The following is a 14,140-nucleotide window of genomic DNA, read 5'->3' as shown; positions in this document are numbered from 1 at the left end:
TTTAGACACTTAACCTGTTTATTGCCTCGTTGTTAGAAAATGACTGTATTTGTGGTACTAACACTATGCCTGCTTCACCATTTTGCTTTTATATTGTCTTTTCAATGTCATTTTTCTCATTCTGTTACTGGTAATTTAGTTTTAAAGCATCATTGTTTAAAAAACATTTAAAATAAAAATTGAAGTACATCTTCATGCCTGCAACTGGATCAGAGAATGTGTTGGGTATATCAAAGAAACAAAATAGATCTTCTTAGCCTGAGGACCAATACTGAAGTTTAAATTAAAAAAAAAATAGCATAGTGATAAAGAACATGTGAATTTTTTTTCCAATAGTAGTCAAACAGGGAACATGTTCATAGAATTCTCTGATGTTTATGCCAAATGAACCATGAGTGTTCAAAAAAAAAACCATTATTTTAGATTTTATTTTATTATTTTTTTTAAATAAGGCAAAATAAAGTATGATTTTGCATGAGCTGCTTGCTCAGATTTCAAATTACTCTCCTTCTCTTGTACTATCTATTTTCTACAGTTGAAATTAGAATGCTTCTTTTCCCTGTCTGGATCATTCACTTATGTGGAGGTTTGGGAGGAACTGTTATTGTTTTTCAGCTCACAGTTTTGTGTCTAAAAAGAAATGCCAATGGCTTTTTAGAGAATGAAAAAATATTAGGTAACAAATATTTTTTAACATCTTAATAGTTCAATATAAAACTTGACAAAAAGGACTTTTATTCTTATTTCAGAGTACAAAATTAGTTGTAGGTTATGTGATTTTTTTTTTAAATTTCATGTTAACTTCAACTTTTAAATATATTTTTGTTTGTTTGCTATTAATTGTTTATGCTTAAAAATACAAACTGTTCTAATGTAAATTAATTAAAATACATTTCAAGAGATAATTTTAAATTCAACTCTCTTCCAATGAGGAATTTTAGTTGTAATAAAGTGAATTTTTGCATAGCTATGCTATACTTTGTGCTTTTAGTGTGGATAAGTAAGGTTGGATTTTATAATTTTGTTTATTTATTCATTGAACATCCTTATTTACTCCAGTGATTTACCTAATTTGTTTTTAGAAAAAAAAATTTTTTTCTTAGTTGTAGATGGACAGCATGCCTTTATTTTGTTTGTTTATTTTTATGTGGTGCTAAGGATTGAACCCATAGGTTGCTAGGCAAGTGCTCTGTCCCAGCTATTTCCCCAACACCCGCTCCAATTTGCTTTTGTTTTGTTGTTATTTTTAAAGGTTACAATGCCTTTTGTGTTTTTTTTTCTCTAAAATTAGTCTTTAGAAATAGAGGTTAGAGGTTACCTTTTATTAATTTTTAATCAACTTATTTTTTCTTACTGATTGTTGAATGAATGGAAATGAAATATAGCAGTTCTGCTGATGTGCTTGCTTATAGGAACTCAAAGATAAAGGAGACAACCTCCTTGACTTTAGTGAGTCTTTTTTTCCTAGTCTGCCAGAAGTTCTTATGTTGGGGCTTGAGGATTGAAGGACTTCAGGCAAACCCATGAATGCCCTCAACTTATATATCAAAAGACTTTTGGTGTGTGTATGTTCCTGGGAAAATGGTCCATATATTTCACTGGATTTTTAAGACTTAATACCTAGAAATGCTAAAGGAAACAGAACACATCTAACTATAATTTAGTATAATAAATACAAAATTATATTTTATTCTAAGAAGATAAAATATTATAAGTATTATAGTAAGGATAAGAATAAAGATCTGTGAGAGATAATAGCATAAACATTGGATGTTTAAGGACCCTCATAGGACTCATTTGATGCAGGCCCTAGGCCCAAGTTTGCCTTTTTCCATGCAACATCTTTGATATATAATATAGTAACTGGCAGGTAATAACATTTATATTTGAAGGTCTTTGCAGTAATGGATGGCTCTTTGAAGATAGTTTAATGGAGGAACTATTTGCAGCCGTGTGGGCATGGTTGAAGGTACCCAATAAAGAATAATGTATCACCTAAGGAGAAGCAAGGGTTTGGAACAGTTATCCATCAGTTGAAGGGGTAAGGATAGGACTGTGTCCTAGAACTCATTAAGAATTGTAGGTGTGGAGGGGTCACTCAATGGGAACTATGGCCAAAGAGGAAACAAAAGCAGGGGAAAAAACACTTTGACTACCTTGTGTGGTTATTTCTCTCTCCTTTGTTTCTCCTGCTGATGAAACAGTCAGAAGCTAGAGGGCAAGTAAGTACTAGATAATAGTCTTTAGAGATAAGAGCAAAGAGAAGTACAAAGCTAAGCAGAGGATGGTGAGTGGACCTGGGGGGATTAAATAGGAGCTTATCAACAGAGTGCTCAAAACTTACTTGAATTAAGTTGAATTTTTATTGTTAAATATAACTTAGCTTTACATATTGTTAGACTAAAATGAAAATGAGCAAATGCATAATGGTTTAATTTTTTAAAATACAAATACCTCTAATCCTTGAAATCAAAATCTCTGAAATTGTACAGACAATTATTTGTCTCATATATTTTGAATATTTGAATAGTTGAATTAATAAAATGGTACAATAATTATTATTCTATAAAATTTGAAGTAAGAGTAACTCAACTTTTTCAAGATTTTACATTGTAATAATATGCATTTTTCAGAATGTGAGAAGTTGGGGTATTTAGCCTAGGAAAATTCATTTTCTAGAGCCTGCCTCAAACAATCTTCTCTGAGAACCTATAGACAATCTATATAGAAAACCTTGGCTAGTTACTCTTTTGATACAATAGTAATATCCAGAATCAATATATAAAGAACTAAAAAAACTTACTACCAAACAAATATCCCAGTGAATAAATGGGCAAATTAACTCAACAGGCACTTCTCAAAAGAAGAAATGTGAAAGGCAAAAAGAAAAGAAAAAGTGTTTAACATCTTTAGCATTTAGGGAAATGCAAATCAATCTATGCTGAGATTTTTATTTCACTCCAGTTAGAATGGCAGCCATCAAGAATACAAACAACAATAATAAATGTTGTAGAGTATATGGGGAAAAGGAAGGAACAGTTGTACACTGTTGGCAGAAGTCAGTGGTGCACTTTATGCTTTGAATTTAGCCCTGGATCCTCTGCCACTACCACTTATTTTTTAAAAGGACATGTTTGTTTTCTATTTTTCTCTCCCTTCTCCCTGATCTCTCCCCCTCCTTAATCTCAGGGGAAATAGGATTGATTACCTTTCTTCCCTATCCTAGGACAAGTTATCTGTCCTTGAGAACATAGCTACCACAGGAATGAAGTAATTAGACTTCAGAGATGGTAACAAGAGTATCTCAGAAATCTCCCAAATTGTCACTTGAATTGAATTACCTCTTTAAAAAACCAAAAACCCACCCTGTGTTCTGCTGTCCTGTAATCCCAGTGGCTCTGGAGGCTGAAGCAGGAGGATCATGAGTTCAAAACCAGCCTCAGCAATGTCAAGGTGCTAAGCAAGTCAGTGCGACCCTATCTCTAAATAAAAAGTACATCCTGGTTCAATCCCTGGTACCAAAACAAACAAACAAAAAACCCCTAAAAACCCTCTGTTCTACCCGTGGGCAGAATCACGGCTTCTAGGACTGGAGTCTTTTGTTTCTCCTTTGCTAGCAAAGCAATAAAACTTATTTTTCCTTTTTCTTAAAAATGTTTTCTCATTATTGGATTGGCATCAGGGACCAAGGACTAAGCTTTTGATTATAAGGAGAGGAAAGAGGAAATATTGGGAAATGACATTGACCAAATGATGTTGTTACATCATGTGCATGCATGCATATGTAACAATGAATCCCATTATTATGTGTAATTATGTTGCATTAATAAAAAATTGGGATAAAAAGAAAAAACATTTACACTTAAGTCATGAAAATAGTCTTCTTTGGTATCTTCTAGAAGTTTTGTTATTTTATCATCTACATTTTGAGGTACAGTTACCTGGGATTGACTTTTGTATATTGTGAGAAAGGTTAATATTAATATTTTCCATTTTGATAGTCAACTGACCAAATATTATTTATTAAGGGAAAAAAAGATACTTTGTTTCTGGCTTGCAATGCTACTTTTGTCACAAATCAAGTCAGTTAATTAAAAAAAATCTCTGAATCTTCTTGTACTCAAATTTAAGTATTATAGAACATTGTTGTACTTGTTATACCACTTATGTTCAAAAGTACTGTGGTGGCACCCCCTTTCTCCACAGAAAATCTTAATTGGATTTCTCCAAACATCTTCACCATGGCTGATTTTAGAACTGTCAGCAAAAGAGTCTCTACAGAAGAGTTCAGTGTAGATAAACTTCCAATTTTCGTGTTGCCCTATCTTACTTGGCCACTGGCCAGGAAGAAATCAGCACTTCAGGTGCTGGACACCCCCTTACTAGTTTTTCACAAACATTTATCCAGTATAGTAGTTTGTAAAAATGTGTAAACAAGGCCTCTGGTCTTGAGCTGGAGCTTCATAGAGATGTCTACATTTCTAAGATAAGAGAAGTTACCAATTGAGCTCCATGGTCACACCTGGCAGGGGGAGGGAAGAAAGGGGAGAAGAAGCTCTCCCCTTCTCAGGTGTTGACCTTGAAGGGTTAACTTGCCCAGAATAGTGAAAGAAAAAGCTGTTTTTATGTGAACTTCTGTGCCCCTCCCCTTACATGTTGGGTGTAAAATTCTGAAATTACCTGAACTTGAGGTTCAGGGGATTGATTGATTATAGCAAAAGCTGTGCCCTCTGAACCTGGCTGCAGCTAAATAAAACTGTTTCCTGCTATCTTCGGTGCCTTACCACATGTGTCCCTTAGTTCATTTTTACTGATAATGTTAAAAACAGCTGACATCTGCTAACATGTGCAGGCTACATGTGTTAAGCCCATTGTGTGTATTCTTACATTTTATCCTTACAATAGCCTTAGGTGGTATAATTACCATTGCTAGGTGCTTGGTGTGAATCAATAGACAAAAATAAGTTCCACATAGAGCACAGATGTTTACATCCCAATATTTATATTTTTACATCATTTTTATTGTTGTTGCTAGTATTCTCTGGTTGCTTTTGAAGCTGAACACCTTTTCTTATGAGCCTCAGGTGTGCTAGGCAAGCTCCAACACTGAGCTAGATGTCTAACCCCTAGATATTTTTTTAAAAATGAAATCCTTGGCTTAGTCTTTTGTCCACATTTCTTGTGTGTTGTCTGTCTTTTTAATTTGGAGGAATTCTGTATGTATATTTGGATATGTGCCCATTGTTCTGAGTTGTAAATGACCTCTGTCATTCTGTGAGATCAGTTGACCTGGGGCTAGTTTGTTTTGTTTTGGTTTTTGGTGGCACTGGGAACTGAACCCAGGGCCTCTAGCATGCTAAGTGAATGTTCTAGTTCTTTAGACAGACATTCTTTTTCTGTGAGCTAAACCACACAGCAGTTTATATGCTTTGTGTTAATTGGTGCACAGGACCTAAGTATAAGGAGGGGCCTTACACCATCTAATATTATCTCAAGGTCACCAAATGTTCTAGGTTTTATTGTCACAGGAAAGCTGGGACCTGAAATTCCAAACCTTGGTTCTTGTGTTCTGATGAAAGAAATTTTAAAGTCAGACACCAAAAGCTATGCAAGAGATCTTAAGTGAAAGTAAAGTAAAAACAAAGTGAGGCTTAAGCAGAGAGCATTCTCAAGAGAGAGAGTAGGCAGTTTCCAAGCAGAGAATGACAAAGGAGACAAAGCTGTCTTCAAATTCATGACTGATTGATGTTTACCAAGAGAACTGGGACCACCTTCTGTACTCTTTGCCAGTCAGTTGTTCAACTCCTCCTTCATGTGGGCAGTGGAGTTTTTGACCTTAGTTGATCCTCTCAGGAATTGTCATGGTAGCCATTCTATTTAGGGGTGGCTTCATCTATAAGACAATCCTGTGTTAATGTGGGCGTTGGGGTCAATAGCCAGTCAGAAGTTATCTTAGTGCACCTGTGCTACTAAAAGAATCTACCTTCCCAGACAAATGGAGGTAATTCGTAACTTCACACTAACCTCAATGGACCCTGTTAAGAGTTAGTCTCATTAATTCTTTCCTTTTGACATATTTTCCCATTAGCTCCTTTGCTTCTGTTTGTTTTCTACAAATTAACTACTACCCTTTGCTTTTTCATCCACATTGAGTTTAAAGAAGACCCTACAGTAAGTGACTTTGCCATACATTTCACTGCTCATTGCTAGTTACTACATAACACTATGAATCTGGAGAGAGATTATTTACTAGTTAATATCCTAATCATTTAAGTATGGCTTCACCTTAGAATTTAGAATGCCTAGTTAAAGGCAGGGGATGGGATGGATGTAACCTTACAAAAGGCAACTGCCAAAGGAGCAGGCACTTTTAGACCCTTCATCTGCCTACCAAGAGCTCTAGATTTCTCAGAGACAATTATTGGATATTAAAGTTAGAGCACATTTATGCAGCTGCCCTCTCTGACCTGATGTTTCTCATTATAGAGTCATCCCTGGAACGTCTGGGCTTTGATTTCCTAAGACTGATGTGTATTTCATTACAGAACTCGAAGACTGAGGGCTGGAGGGCTTTTAGGTTTTGACATCTAGAGTCTCAGCCTCCTTCTTAACAATGTCTGCACCAGTGTGAAGTATATCCATTCTGTTCTCTAGTGATATTATTCAAGCTTTTAAAAGAATCTTTGTTGAAACTTATGAAATTTGTCTCACCACAAATTAGAAAAAAACCTTGCTGTGATTTCACTTTCTTAATTCTGTATCAGTCAGAATTTGCTTTGGCTGCAAGTACCTAAGTACTGAAAATACCGTAGTTCAGGAAGATAAAGCTTTTATTTTATCTCATGTAAATAGAGGCAGTCCGGGGGTGCTAAGACAACTCTGTGATGGGGTAGGAAATAGTCTCTTTTCCTCTCGTTGTTTTTCCTTCTCTGTCCAGAAGGCTGCTCCAGGTAAAATGTGTGTGTTCCATTCAGCAAAGACATTTTCTCCCTCCCTCTCCTAGGACTTCCTAACAGTTGTACACACAGCTTTGCTTAGGTACTACATTACAGACCAACACTTAGTTACCATAGGCATCAGACTGCCAAGGGAGGCTTGAAATACATGTCCAACTAAAAATAGAAATTTCTGGTTTTATGAATGGATATTGAGGACAGCAATTTATTTCTGCCACGTGTTGTGACTGAAGGTTTTTAAATCAGAATTAGCTTATGATATTTTAGATTGTGACATTCTGAACCTGGTTCTTATTGTTTAAAAATTTTACCGGTCCAGAAAAGTAGGAAACTATTTTTTTTAATTATTAATGTATTTTTACGTGGTGCTGAGGATTGAACACAGAGCCTCACATGTGCTAGGCGAGCACTCTACCGCTGAGCCACAACCCCAACCCCCCTAACTAATTTTTAAATTAAGATTTTTACTAATTTTTGAAGTTCAACTTTCCCAAAGATGCATTAAAGGTTTTATTAAAACTCTAAAAACAGCAAATGCATTTGAGCATTGCAAATATAAAATATCGAGTAGGAAATATGCACCTTTTGTCCTTACAGAAGATATATATATATTAAACCCACTATTAAGAATAGTCTGTTGGTAATGTAAAAGCTCTTGGTTAGAATGAATTCAAATATATGAAAATTAAAGTATAGAATTATTTTAGTTCACCAAAATTTAGATGATAAAGCAAGCAGCAGATATAATTCCTTAGACACTGTAGATTTTAAGTTCTGTTCTTCACAGTAGAGTGTGAAGAAAATCTAGTATTTAATGTAATTATCCTCATTATTTAAGATGATTGATTTTCTTTTAAAACTTAGTATGGTGACAGAAAGTCTAATTGTCCATTTTCAGAATTCATTATTTAGCCTTAAATGTGAAATTGGAATGTAAAAAAAAAAAAAAAAGAAGAAGAAGAAGAAGAAGAAGCAGGAAGGGAGAGCAGAGTGGAAAATTAAAGTAGGTAACACTGGAGTATGAAAAATTCACAGCTCCTTAACAAACAGGAGGTGAGAGGGAAGGGACAACCTGACCAGCTGCCTATCTGCCAGAAGGCATTCAATCCCAGAAGACTTTAGTGCCACAAGAATATAAAAGGAGAGGGAAACAATTAAAGGCAAAAGCAACTAAATTCTTTAAACAACAGTAAAACCTAAGTGACTTTTGGGAAGATTGTGTACCCCCTAGTACTCAACCAATGAGCAACCAAAGGAGGGACCTTGCCCTGGAGGGAATAGTGCTAATTATAACTGCTCTGGGTGTGCCTGAGTACCAGACACCTGATCTTGCAAGACTGTCACGAAAGCCTCACTTTCTCTGTACCTTCTCAGTTCATTCCTTGGCTTTAGACAGGTGAGTGTGTTTCTCACAGTATGTAATTCTACAAGTTATCATATTTCTTCCTCCACAGGCAAGAAGTTTGATAGCTGTAGGACTGGGTGTTGCAGCTCTTGCATTTGCAGGTAAGATAAATGAAGAATATATGTCAATATTTGTTGTAGGAACAGGATTTTCAATTAGCTGCTACTTTGATTGATGAGTAGGACCTTTGTATTCTGACATTTTTGGTCTTCAAACATTATACATACTCATTCTTTTCACCATCTATAGTTGCTAAACATTAGTAAAACAAAATCTAGGTAAACTGTAGTAAACTGAAGAAAATTGATGATGTATGTGCTAGGAATGCTAGTCCCAGAAATAGCTGGTGTTCTTGGCTTTTTTTTTCTTTTTCTTTAAATTGAGCTATAGTGTATAATAACAAGAAATCTTTGATATGATGCTGTCACTGTATGGAGTCGGAGATTTCTCCAGATGCAGAGGAGACCTCAAACCTTCCACATTTTTGACTCCATTGCAGAAAAGAATTTAAGGAAGAGTCAGCTTGTAGAACAAGAAGGGAGAGCTTTATTGGAAAGCAAAAACAAAGAGGGAGTGTAGTCAAATTTTAGAGTGAGATAGTGACTCCAATCTTGCTCTGGGGTTCTAATATTTATAGAGTAGCTAGGGGGCTAGACTAAGGTAGTCAGGACAGAATTACATTTTTGTGCTCTAAAGTGCCCTTGCATGTTTTAAGCCTGCTTCTTGATTCTTTCCAGTGCCCTTTTTAGGTATCTTGCAGTTTTGTTGCTTTTTCATCAGCCAAGCTTCAAGCTGCAGGCAAGGATGCACATTCCCTTACTTGCTAGTTGTTTGTTTTATATTCCAGTGGCTCATAGGCATTTCCTTTATTAGCCTCAGTGTTCTTGTTCTCTGTGCCCTGAATTCCTGTCTCAGTGCAATCTAAGGATCTCAGTGATAGGGAATTCCTTTATATTCCCATGCTCACTTTTTCTTGCAGATGGGTCTATACTCTTAAGCTGTCAGTTACTTCTGATGAACACAGTTATTCACTGATTTATTACTTCATCTTTTAGCATATTGGTATAATTTCTTTAATAAAACCCAGGAGAATTTCTTTCACTGTCAAAATCATCTTTTTAGAAAAAAGTTATGAATATTAAAAGTAAAATTGCTAATTTAATCACTAACTTAGAGTTTTAAATTGCATAGCTATTCCCTAATTAAATGTTAATCTAAGAGTATTTCCATGTTGATATTTACTGTTTTGTTTCTAATTGTATGGATTTGATCTTGTTAATTGGATGTTTTTAGGTAAAACTATTCCACTGTGTTTAAATGGAGTTAAATTCCAATAGAAAAATGACAAATAAGATTCTATTTTATTTTACATGGTACTTAATTTCATACAATTCTCAGTTAACAAATAGAACTTTAAAAAGTAGACATTCATTGGGGCCAGGGATGTAACTCAGTGGTAGAGCTCTTGCCCAAGAAGTGTGACGACACTATGGGTTCAATTCCCAGTCCTGCAGTGGAGGAAAAAAAAAAGTTCAGTAGTTCAGATCCTCTTGATCTTTTTTGGCAGCACAGCCTTGTGCCAATTATATACTAAAATGAATAACTAATTCTGGGGTTTTTCTAGAGGAGAATCATATCTTAAAAGGAATTCTGACAAACTTGTCCATAAGCATAAAACTATTTTAGAAGTATTTTAGTAGAATAGGCATAGTCATTATGAATAAAATGTAAGATTTTCATTTTAAATTAGAAAAAGATGCACTTTGGTGCTGGGGATACAGCTCACTCGGTAGAATGCTTGCCTCACGTGCACAAGGCCCTGGGTTCAATACCAAAAAAAAAAAAAAAATGCACTTTTTCCAAGTCTTCTTTAAAAATATTTACGAGAATTGATGTGCAGATTGTACTATTTCCAAATTCATGTTACTAATTATAACAACAGATCTCTTCCAGAGCCAAATAAACTAAACAGTACAATTTAGGAGAATATACACTTCAGTTTGATGGGGGGATAGCTCATCTAGTTTATGGTTAAAGGAAAACTTCAGATTCCACTTCTTAAAGCTTTTATCTGCTTTTTCACTGAGAAAGGAATTCAGTCACTGTGCTTGATTGTGGTTTTGAAGAATTTTGGGGTAATTTAAAAACTACAGTTTATACTATTGTGTAATCAAATGATAAGTTCTTCTGAAAGATCTAGGTAGTTGAGGTTTTCCAGTGGAACTCTTGATTTGCAAATAAGCTTATGGTTAGAATTAGAATTTAAGTTCACAGTGTCATATACTGTTTTCTGGCAAGACCTTTAAAGAAAGACACACTAGTAGAAGCCACATGTTCTCAATAGGATACAAAAGGTAAATTAGTTAGATGATATTTTATTCTTGTTTGATATCCTCAGAACAGTTTAGGACCTGTTTTATTATAGATTCTTGGTTTTCAAAACTGGGGAAGTTTGAATATTTGTATGTCGACAAAAGGCAAACCTGAAATAAGTTTTTAGAGAGAGTAGCCATCTTCAGTAATAAACCAATAATTAACATCCTTGTTAAATGTTTCATGCATAATTGCTTTGTTTAGTTTAGAGATAACTTCATTAAAAAATCACTATGTCATGTATATCATAAGTTGTATTGGTTTTCTATATGCTTCAAAGTGATTATCATTGTAAAAAGCAATACTGTTAATCGTTTTAATATCATAAGTATGTTTTATACATAAAGAGACTTCTGTAGAAAGAGTACGAGGATGTTATTTTTCCAATTTTATAATATGATATTATGTAAACATTGAAAACTTCTATAGTCATAAATTACAACTTGATAAATTTATTGGCTGTGATAATGATATCAAAATGAAATTCTGTCCTCAGTAGATTAGAAATTTGAGAAAACATGGGTTTGGTTTTTTTGTTTGTTTTTATAAGTTTTGAAATATTTATTGAAAATAGTAAACTATCAATAAACAACATGCTAGTTACCTTGAAGGTATTGATTGACATTGATTATAGAAAATTATATTTGCGTTTCTTCCTTTTACCATTTAGGTCGCTATGCATTTCAGATCTGGAAACCTCTAGAACAAGCAATTACAGACACTGCAAGGAAGGTTTCATCTTCTGTAAGTTAAATGTGACTTCACAACTAATTTTTATGCTCCAGCCAGTAGTATTACATTAATTTTTGGGTAACTTATTTTCCCTTTCTAACTACTGTTCATTTATTCAATAAACATTTAGTGAGTGTCCAGTGTACACCAGTCCCTGTAACAGGAGCAAGGGAGAGGGATGAAACAAAACACAGTCCTGCCTCTATGTAGCTTACTCAGGAGTTTATTTCATCTTGTGTTAGAGTCTGTAAACAAGTCAAAATAACACCTGGCATTTTGCCAGGGGAATGTTAAAGTTCGTAAACAAGTCTGGATGGTGCCTGGCAAAATGCCAGAGGGAGTGGTTTGAGAAGTAACAAAAGCGAGCCATTAAGTGTGGAGATTCCTTATTGGTTGTCTGATGTATCTAGTTTATGCTAATTAGATAAGCTGTGTGGAATGTATAAATACTGCTCCTGTCCTGCAATAAATGGCTCCCACTCCTGCTGTATCAATCTACACAAGTTGTTCGTCACCCCCCGGTTATTTTGCTGCAGCCGGACTGCGGCAATCTTGAAATTTGAAACTCCTCTCCTTATATCACTGTACCTGACCCATCTCAAATACAAAATTACAAGATTCCAGCCTGAAGTCCTGTAGGGCTTATCCATTCATCTACCAGCATCAGAGACTCTGGTGAGCTGAATATAAGGGAGGAATGGATAATAATAGTTATCTAAAAAGCCACACTATGAACTGAGGTTTGTGACCAATGAAGACAATTCAAATAAGACTCATTGAAGCCCTGAAAAATAAACATTGAGTTCTGAGAAATTTATGCAGAACTAGAATAGATCAGTTTGGCTTGCAGCAATTTGAGAATGAATGACTTGTTTTAGCAAAGACATCACAGGCTTTTGGGGTTTAGTTAGCCAAGAACAATGAGCCTTTCCAAAGGATGACATACTGACAAATAATTAAACCCAGGTTCAACTTTTAAGAGATTTTGGAATCCTATAAATGTATGTCTGTGATTAAAGTGAGTATATGTCTATTTTTTGTTCCTATTTATATTTTGTTTGGTAAAGTATTGCCAGGGTATTCAGCATTTATTAAGTAAATATTCATTGAGCACCTTATCACATGCCAGACATTGTAGGCCATGGGATACAATCATGCACCAGACAAAGACATTTTCCTGTAGGCACTTATGTTTTATATTTTATTAGAGATAAATCATAAACAAATGAATTAGGATACATAATATCTATAAGTGTTAAGTATTTATAATTAGTTAAAAATTTTCTCCAGAGTACTGGGGATTGAATCCAAGAGCAGTCTACCACGGAACTACATTCCCAGCATCTTTAAATTTTTTATTTTGAATTGCGGTCTCACTAAGTTATCAAGCTGGCCTTCAACTTGTAATCCTTCTGCCTCAGTTTCCAGAGTAGCTGGGATTATAGGAGTGTGCCACTGTACCCAGCTGTTAAGTGCATTTTTCCCCCTCCTATACTAGGAATTGAACCTTGGGCCTCATACAAGATAGGCAAGCAGTCTACTGCTGAGCTACATCCCCAGCCCTGTTAAGTGTTTTTAAGGAAAACTAAATTAGGGTAAGAAGTTAAAGAATAACAACAGAAGAATCTTTCATTAGATAGGCCAGGCAAGCCTGAGAAGACATGGAAGCAGGCTATGCAAGCATCTGAAGAAAGAGCTTTCTGGTTAGTGGGAACATTACAGAAGTACTGAGATGGAAATGAGCTTAGCAACAAGGCTTTTTGGTTAGTTTTTCATCACTGTAACAAATACCTGAGAAAACAACTTAGAGAAGGGAAGATTTATTTTGGCTCATGGTTTCAGTCCCTGATTGGCTGGCTCCATGGCAGAATCATCATGGTAAATAGTTTGGCAGGGGAATCTGCTCAGTTCATGGCAGCCAGAAAACACAAAAAAAGGAAGGTTGCTCGGGACAAGATATGGTCTCAATGGGCATGTACCCAGTGAACTGTGTCATGTATGTCATAGGTTGTATTGGTTTTCTATATATTTCAAAGTGAATATCATTGTAAAAAGCAATACTGTTAATCGTTTTAATGTCATAAGTATGTTTTATACATAAAGGGACTTCTGTAGAAAGAGTATTAGGATGTTATTTTTCCAATTTTATAATATTATGTAAACATTGAAAACTTCTATAGTTTGGAGGCAAACATGCCATACCTGCCTGTAGTTTCTACTACCTCCCTGTAGTCATTCAGCTTTCAATGGATTAATTCACTGATGACATCAGAGACCTCATGATCCAATCACTTCCCCAAAGTCCCTCCATTGAAATTACTGCATCAGGAACCAAGCCTTCAATTAATATCCAAATCATAACAATGGGTAACTTCATGGAGTCTATGAAAGGAAGAATAGTAGATTGGGCCCAAATCCTTATGGCCTAATGGACTATGAAAACCTCAAATTTTACTCTTATGAACAGAAAGTCTGTGAGATTTTGAGCACAGCATGATTTGCATTTTGATTATCACTATGCCTGTGACATAGAGTTTAGTTTATAGTGACCCAGAGTTAGAAGTCATGAAACGAGGGAATGGTGTTAGATGTTGGTGATTCAAGAGAGAGTAATGGTAATAAAAATAGTGACATAGTTCTCTAAATGGACTTTAGTTATATCTTCCCATGTTTA

The 14,140-nt window shown here is 35.1% G+C and overlaps 1 protein-coding gene across 1 annotated transcript in view; it reads left to right on the top strand.

Annotated features, from left to right (window-relative positions):
- Dnajc15 (DnaJ heat shock protein family (Hsp40) member C15) overlaps positions 1-14,140 on the top strand; it is a 69,179-nt gene that overhangs the window by 23,565 nt on the left and 31,474 nt on the right. The window contains exons 2-3 of the mRNA XM_046454087.2: positions 8,411-8,462; positions 11,405-11,478. Of these exons, the coding sequence (XP_046310043.1) occupies positions 8,411-8,462; positions 11,405-11,478 (126 nt within the window). The remainder of the gene's footprint in view (positions 1-8,410; positions 8,463-11,404; positions 11,479-14,140) is intronic.

The sequence above is a fragment of the Marmota monax genome, unplaced genomic scaffold (genome assembly GCF_021218885.2).
Source record: "Marmota monax isolate L192 unplaced genomic scaffold, Marmota_monax_Labrador192_F-V1.1 WCK01_AAM20220418_F8-fsc00011, whole genome shotgun sequence".
NCBI classification, from domain to species: domain Eukaryota; kingdom Metazoa; phylum Chordata; class Mammalia; order Rodentia; family Sciuridae; genus Marmota; species Marmota monax.
This window is presented reverse-complemented; position numbering and strand designations above follow the sequence as displayed.